The sequence below is a fragment of the Equus quagga genome, chromosome 11 (genome assembly GCF_021613505.1).
Source record: "Equus quagga isolate Etosha38 chromosome 11, UCLA_HA_Equagga_1.0, whole genome shotgun sequence".
NCBI lineage: Eukaryota > Metazoa > Chordata > Mammalia > Perissodactyla > Equidae > Equus > Equus quagga.
In genome coordinates, this window is record NC_060277.1 from 94,792,815 (window position 1) to 94,801,135 (window position 8,321).

Below are 8,321 nucleotides of genomic sequence, written 5' to 3' on the forward strand. Positions count from 1 at the left end.
CCATTGAAGGAAGGGCAGAAAGAGATCAAACGTTGTGTGTTTCTTTTAAAAGTCATTTTTACTGAGGTTCAATCATTGATGTGGGGGTAAATGTTTAATAACTAGGGGCCAGCCTGGCGGCATACTGGTTAAGTTTGCATGCTCCACTTCAGCAGCCTGGGGTTCGCTGGTTTGGATCCTGGGCATGGACCTATGCATTGCTTGTCAAGCCATGCTGTGGCAGCATCCCACACAGAAGAGCTAGAAGGACTTACACCTGGGATATACAACTATGAACTGGGGCTTTCGGGAACAAAAAAAAGGAAGATTGGCAACAATGTTAGCTCATGGTCAATCTTTCTCATAAAAAAAGCCTTCCAAAAAAAAAAACCCACCAAAAATCCTTAAGATCAAAATGAGTAGAAAAAAAATTAATAACCAGCTCTCAGGGGAGGAGGGAGCCCTAATTTGCAGTGTTTGCCAATTTCTCTGGTGTAAATGCCTCCTCCATGGCTGCTTTCAAGCTACAAAAGTGACGTCACTAAATGAGGACCTGGGAAGGGATGTAGAGAATAGGTTCTTGTGAGACACTAGAAGCAGCTCCTGCACACCTCTAGGTGTAATTTACAAATGCATATTAAAATTCACGCTTTTCAGGTGTACAGGTCTGTGAACTTTGACAGATGGATACACTGTGTGAAGGTTTGCCTTTGGAATCATCACTCCGATGAGGTAGGATTCGATGACAGGCGGGAAGAGTGCTGTAGATTGCTTCAGCATTTAGACAACTGCAAGATATTTTTTCCAGGTGGAATTTTCTCTAATATTGTAATGTTTTTGTTTCACATAACCTGATGGGGGATATAATTAGGCATTCTGACTCTAGTGGCTTCTGGCTGAAATTCATTAGAGGAAGACAATACAAGTAATTCAAGGATAATGCTCATGCCCTTAAAGGATTCCATCATCTTTTTTGCTTAATATTTTCAGGTGGAGTCTGAAACCAAATTTTCATGGATAGAGTATCCTGAAATCAAATTTTCATGGACGTATTAGAATATGGATAATCCCTCCATAGAAGACTGAGAGTCAACTAAGTTTCTAGGGGTAGTATTTGATCTGAGTAAATTATTATTTATTTCCTTTCATTAGAGATGAATCCACTGATCAAGAGAGTTATAAACATCAAGTGTACTTTGTAACACAAGTGGAGGACTCCATTAATAGAACTAGAATTCTAAATCAGAACTTTTGCTTTAATCTCCCTTACATATAGAATATTATTTAAATATATATTCAAAAAGGAAGTGATATTTGAAAATTTATCATTATAAATATTGAGCATTAAAAAATAAAAGCATTCATTGAGTACTTACTCCATAAGTGCACTTAACAATAATTTATTTGTTTAATTTTTATGATTACCACTTGAGAGAAGTACTATTATTATTTTATAACTGAACCTGAAATGTATACATTTTAGCTATATGTCATTATGTTACTATGTTATTATGTCAAAGTATGGCAAATTGGGATTTAGGTGGGAGTCTTTTTATTCCTTCTTCCTTTGTCTCACTTTGAATCATTGGGAAAGCCTCATGAAAATCCAGGGGGAAATCCGTTAATTATTTTTTAAAAGTTTTCATATAAATGAAAAGTTGTTAGGTGTTCATACATCTGTACCACAGACACGAACATTTTACAGGTAAGACAACACCACAGTGATAACTTGCTAAAGGAAGAAAGTTTATTGAATACAAAGTATTGACCACATTTTCTGTAGGGTAATCAAATGAGTCATCATATTTGTATGTGACATTCTTCCAGATGAATGGGTAGAGACCCTGTTATTGATTGCCCAGACAGAGCTCATATTTCAGTAACAGAAAGACAAGAGGACAGACGTTTTTCTTAGACTTGCTCATTTTTCCAGACAGATATATAATGCCTTCTCTCCTTGGAAAGTATTTGGCATATGCTCTCTCTTGTGTCTCAACTTAATTGCTTTGAGATTTCTCTTCCAAGGAGTGGAGCCTGGTGGTAAGTATTTTGCTACGTTGGTCTACCTCCTCGAGAACTTTCTTAACCACTATGGCTTTGGCCGGATCTAAAAATTAAAATTTAAAAGGAGATTTGAGAGAGTTGAAAAAAGATGAATAAAATCACAAATAGCTGAAATGTGGGAGCAACCCAACTGTCCATCAATGAATGAATGGATAAACAAAATATGGTCTATACATACAATGGAATATTAGCCTTAGAAAGGAAGGAAATTCTGACACGTGCTACAACATGGATGAATCTTGAGGATATTATGCTAAGTGAAATAAATCAGCCACAAAAAGACACGTATTGTATGATTCCACTTATTTGAGGTACCTAGAATAGTCAAATTTATACACAGAGAAAGTAGAATGGAAGTTGCCAGGGGCTGGGAGGAGGAGGGAACCGGGAGCTATTGTTAATGGTATAGAGTTTCAGTTTTGCAAGATGAAAAGGGTTCTAGAGATGGATGGTGTTGAAGGTTGCACTACAATATGAATATACTTAATGCCACGGAACCGGACACTTAAAACGGTTAAGATAGTAAATTTTATGTTCTGTGTGTTTTACTGCAATAAAAAAATTGAAAAAAGGAATAAGAAATTATATCAATTAAAAGAATAATGGGATTTTTGTATAGGGTGGACTATGCAGTAGACATGGATGTCTAGATTCATTTTTGATGAATGCTGCTTTCTTGGTTAGCTAAAACCATGATGAGATATTACTTTGTTTAAAATTAGCACACACATTACGAAAGTTAGACACACTATATATCTACTACAAATCTTTATTATATCTGTAAAGCCCTAGGAATACAAAAACAATCAAGCTGTGCATTGAAAATGAAGCAGTATAGTAAAACAGAATTTCACTTTAATTACCTTTGACTTGATTTCCCACATTTCCAGATCCATAATCTTTAGACTTGTAACCTCCAGACTTGCAAGCCCTGTGAACACATATTGTTGCAAACATCACAGAAGAGAGAGATTGAGAGAGAACCTCTTCCATTCTAGATTCACTCGGACGTTTTCTTTGGCTATTTGGCGAGAGCAGTTTCGGTGGGTTACACAGTTGAAACCACTCTGCTTTAGCATCAAGAGGTGATATTTTTCATTTCCATAACTTCAGTACAGGGCGTGTTGCATTTTGGTCCTGTAAGATGCTGCTAATTTGTACCTTGGCAGTAGCGTGCTATGTTTAGTATTTAGCATTCATGATATTAAATGTGGTCTTTTCAATTTATGTTCACTTCCCAGGGGTCTAAGTTTCAAGCAGATTTCAGTATATTACATCTTCCCTGTACATTATTGTGCTTACCCATCATCTCCACCGATGAGGAGACAGTAGGTCTCAATTTCTTTTTCCAGGTGGACCTTGATGTCCAGGAGCTGCTCGTACTCCAGCTTCTGGCCCTCCGTCTCGGTTCTGACCTGGTGCAGCTGCTCCTCCAGGGCCCCGATCTGAGCCTGGATCTGGGCGAGCTGCGCACAGTAGTTGCCTTCCGTCTCTGTCAGGGAGCACTCCAGGGAGTGTTTCTGTCAGGAAACAGTAAAGAACCTGAGAAGGATATACAGATATGCAAGGATTTGGTTTGATATATGACTTTCCCCTCTTAACTTCGCCTTTACTGTAATTGTTTTAGATTTCACATTGACACAGTTAAGAAGGCTGTATAACACTCTTAAAAATGAGCAAATCTTTCTTTTTGGTAGAATAAGCCTAAAGACATTGGTGTTACCATTTTGGCTGCTCCCTATAAGCCCTATTCTTACGTTTTAAGATAATTCTATAAAAAATATGGATATATTCTGGACGTAGGTAAGGGCTTTAAAACCAGCTGGCACATATTCAAAATGATAACCTAGGAGACCGTGAGAAACTGTCCTCCTCATACCGTGGCTAAGAGAGACTGAAGTTCAATCTCCAGCGTTTGCAGATTGCGCTTCATCTCAGTGAGCTCGTTCCGCGCTGAGGTCGTGGCCCCGACATCCTCAGAGATCTGCTGTTGCAGTGAAGCGCTCTGAAAAGGCGGAAGCGCGGGAGAAATCTGAGTTTTGTGAACGTCACTAAAAGGCACAGGGATTGTTTTCTGGACGAGACCCACCTTCTCGTTGAACCAGGCCTCCGCGTCCCTGCGGTTCTGCTCGGCGAGGGCTTCGTACTCGGCCCGCATGTTGTTCAGCAGCAGCGTGAGGTCCACGCCGGGCGCCGCGTTCATCTCCACGTTCACGTTGCCGCCGGCCGCGCACTGCAGAACTTGCATCTCCTAGCGGCAGGAAAGTGTTCAGCCCGGCTATGCGGGGATCTCACAGAAAGTCCAGAAGCTTAGCTTTGGAAGGGCTCTTAGAGTTCATCTGGTTCCACCCCCCAGGCTGCGCAATGACCCCCCACCCCCTACATTTTATATTTCCTGTCCAGCTGACATCACTTTCAACGACAGTGAACTCACTACCTCGGGAAGTAGTCTGTTTCTTTCTGGAAGAGTTTTAATTGCTTCAGAGCTCTTCTTGATTACGGCGAATCAAACCCCTGCTCTTATAATCCCACCCCAGTGGTTTTAGTTCTACTGTGCAGAAAAATTCTTAATTACTTTTCCAAATGAAAGTCCTCAAGCTGTTTAAAATGAGTTATCCATTATCTCTTATTCTATTCACTTATAGCTGAAATGTCTCCAACTTGGTGGACTGGTCTTTATGTCGCTTAGAGATCAGCTTTGATGTGTTCTCGATTCAGCTACATCCTGAATACAGCACGAACACGGTCGAAGGGCTGAGTGTGAACAATTCTGAACAATTGGAATATTATAAACAAAAAATATTTATGCTTATATATTTATATTTATTTATGGCTATAAACATATTTCTTTATTTACAATTAATAAAGGAAGAATATCATCCTCTAAAGAATCTTAGCTGTCTATTAAGCTTACACAGGGACATTATAGTGTCACGATGGACTTTGGTGTCAGACAAACCTCTATGTCAATTCTAACTCTGCCCTGTGGTGGCTAGGTGAACTTCAGAAAGTTACTTAACTTCTTAAATCTCAATTTTCTTATCTGAAAGTTGAGGATAAAAAAAAAAAAACAACAATCCTTCTTTGGGTTGTTGAAAGATGTGAAAGAACTGTCAGTAATAAGACCGACGGTACTACCTGGAATATAAATGCTAAGTGAACGCTAGTTATTGTGGTTATTATCAGCATCACAGAAGTTGGAATCGGTTTTGCAGTCAAAGTCTACATCTCCTTCCACCTGAGGTGTGTGCTGTTGGGACGCAGTGAGTCACTTCTAAGACCGGACGGCAGACCTCACTGCTAAGACTGTGTACGTTGAAATAACACCGATCAGTTTATGTCTATGCTGCAGAAACTCTCCTCCCCACCCGTGTTCCAGACCCTGGATTGATTCTAATGACAATAATGAGGCTTTTTTTCCCTCCCTGCGCCGAGTCCCTCAGGCAATTCCTGTATCCTTTCCTCCCTGGTGGTCCCTATACCTTCTCTATTTCCAGATGGAGTTTTTACATCTGATTTATTGAAAACTTCCCCAGTTCAAGCAGAAAAAGAAAAAGATAAAAAAGATGCGTGTGGGTTTGCCTGTGAGTCATTAAAAAAATCAATTGCATTCAATTCATCAAAAATTTGTTGAGTAACTAACATGGGTTATAACCACACTTGAACCTGTATATTTATATAAATGTTGTTCTTATGTAGTTATGTTTACGAGACAGCCTCGTGACTAATCAAGTAACATTCTTAACTGGATCTCCTGCTTTAAGCCTTTGGCTTGACTATTGAAGTGTTTCGGTTGTTTAAAAATATCAAGTTCATTTTCAAAGAACAAAGGTATTCTCAGAAAACAGTGGTTCTGAAAGCAATCCCAAAGATGTGTTTGGAGTAGTGGCTATATGATCCGATTTAAAAGCTAGCTTACAATGGAGACCACTTTGGAAGTATCTTTATTTGGAGGTGTAAGTTTTTATATAACAGTTTAGTTTCACTTTCATTATTTTTATTCCATACCTATTAAGAACATGTGTTAATTACATATGTTTAACGTATGTGTGGAGTAAATATTTAAGTGTTTTAAATCTGCCACTGTTATATAGAAATTTAAACCTAGTTTTCTTAGGATGTCCTTAAAGTATATTTATTTTATCTAATTAGATGTAATCTCCTAAGTGGGCCATTTTAACTTAGCTATAATTACCTAGCCAAACACTGCTCTTGTCACTCTGATTGATCTAGAAAACATGATTCTTTTTTTATCCCGTGGGAAACTCGATGAGAGAGCACAGGAGAATCTGCACAAATAGTTCATCACTTCCAAAGACGACCCAGGCCTCATGCCTGCCTCACAGTGGGTCTTTAGTACTAATTTCTTATTTAAGAAGTTGAGTACATTGTGTCCTGTCGGGTGGATAGTTTCTGCAGAGGGACAGCAGAATGTGGACAGTCAGCTCTTACCTCTTTGTGGTTCTTTTTGAGGTAAGTCATTTCCTCACTCAGGGTTTCGTACTGAATCTCCAGGTCTGTTCTGCACAGGGTTATTTCGTCCAGAACTCTGCGCAACCCATTGACGTCAGTCTCTACACTCTGGTGAAGAGCCAGCTCATTTTCATACCTTAAAGAGTGTTAATGATTTTCCAGTTTGTCACATGGCTGGAGAAATAGTCACCAATCAATGATCAAATGCTAGAATTCTATAATTTTGAAGGGGCAGATTTGGCCACAAGAGGCATTTTCAAAGTTTATTGTATAACAATTATTTTCTTTATTTTGAGGTATTTCTTTGACAGAAAAAGAACTAGGGTATTGGACGCTGCTTTTATAGCAGTTCATACTTTATATTTCATAGCCGAAGAATAATAAAGTAATAACAGTGTTTATTTTAAATCCAAGTATTTTACAGTTTTGGAATTAAAGTTGGAATTAAATTTAATGGAGGGATCAAAAAATGAATTCAATTTAATGCTTTGCATTAATCTCCATGAATTCTTTTACTCTGTGCATCTACTTACTTGAGTCTGAAATCATCAGCTGTCAGCCTGGCATTATCGATCTGTAGAACAGCATTAGCGTTGCTGGTGGTAGAAGCGATAATCTAGAAATGGGGATTTCAACTTTTTAAAGGCAATGTATCACAACCAATAGAAAACAAAGAGTGTTTTCTTTTAAAGATTAGGAAATGAAAATAATAAAAATTAGTATAGTTCCTATCGATAGTCAGTGACATTTTTATCGAGAAGCTAACCAACTGAACCTACTTAGTGCTTATTTCCAAGGCTAAATTGAAATTTCCTTTAAGAAATTACAAGTAGGGCTGATAAATGCCCTTTGTATTCAGTGAAGAAAGGAAAAGAACATTTAGAAATAAAAGTACAGAAAAATGATTGCAAAGTATAATTTCTTACCTGATTTTTAAGATCATCGATTATCGGGAAATATCTACTATAGTCATGATCGAGTCCCCGGCAAGAACCAGGTCCAAATTTCTCATACCAGCCCTTGATCTTCTGCTCCAGGTCAGCATTGGCCTCCTCCAGAGCACGCACGTTCTCCAGGTAGGAGGCAAGGCGGTCGTTGAGGTTCTGCATGGTCACCTTCTCATTGCCAGAAAGGAGGCCCCCCTCATTCACAGTGAAGCCAGCACAGGAATTGCTCCCTGCTGCATTTCCTCCGGATGAGCTGCCCCCAAAGGCACATGAGAAACCATTTCCAATTCCAGGTATACTGCAAGTATTTCCAGCCCCAAAGCTGGCTCCCCCACCAGAGAGCCTGAGCGATCCTGTGGTGGGCCAGGGACCGGCCCTCCTGGATGCACTGGAAAGTCGGAGAGACATGGTTTCCAGGCAGGCGTGTTGCAGAGCTGTATTTGTGAAAGCCAGAATGGAGCGCCTTCTCGTCTCAGTGGTCTTGTTTGCCTTTTTATAGACAATTCTCAAGTGTATTCTGGATGAAATTCTGCCTACATAGAGTAAAACATGGCTTGCCAGCCTCAGCAAGTTAGCATAATTGGATGACTTTTCCTAATTAGTAACTAACTTTGCCAGGCTCAATTCTGTAGGACAGTTGCCCTCAGGTTGGTGGTTATCTGAGAAATGGGTCTGGGTGGAGCAATTTCAGGTTCCTTACTACACTTCTAAATTGTGAGTGAGTCATTGTTCACTTCCCTCCTTAGAAGATAAAACTCGTCAGTCCACCACCCAATAAAAATCTGGCGTCACGGTTTTGGGCTATTATGCCAAGGCAGATTTTGATGTTTCTGAGAATTTTCCTGCTTTTATTTTCAC

General features: G+C 39.3%; 1 protein-coding gene across 1 annotated transcript; it reads right to left on the reverse strand.

Annotated features, from left to right (window-relative positions):
- Positions 1-1,704: 1,704 nt before the first annotated feature.
- On the reverse strand, positions 1,705-7,948 carry LOC124247741 (keratin, type I cytoskeletal 25). The gene is made up of 8 exons (XM_046677345.1): positions 7,443-7,948; positions 7,050-7,132; positions 6,496-6,652; positions 4,133-4,294; positions 3,923-4,048; positions 3,346-3,563; positions 2,907-2,974; positions 1,705-2,086 (listed from the first exon to the last, which is right to left on the reverse strand). Exons 1-8 carry the CDS (start codon positions 7,869-7,871, stop codon positions 1,977-1,979), a joined length of 1,353 nt encoding a protein of 450 aa, XP_046533301.1. The 5' UTR covers positions 7,872-7,948; the 3' UTR covers positions 1,705-1,976.
- Positions 7,949-8,321: the final 373 nt, after the last annotated feature.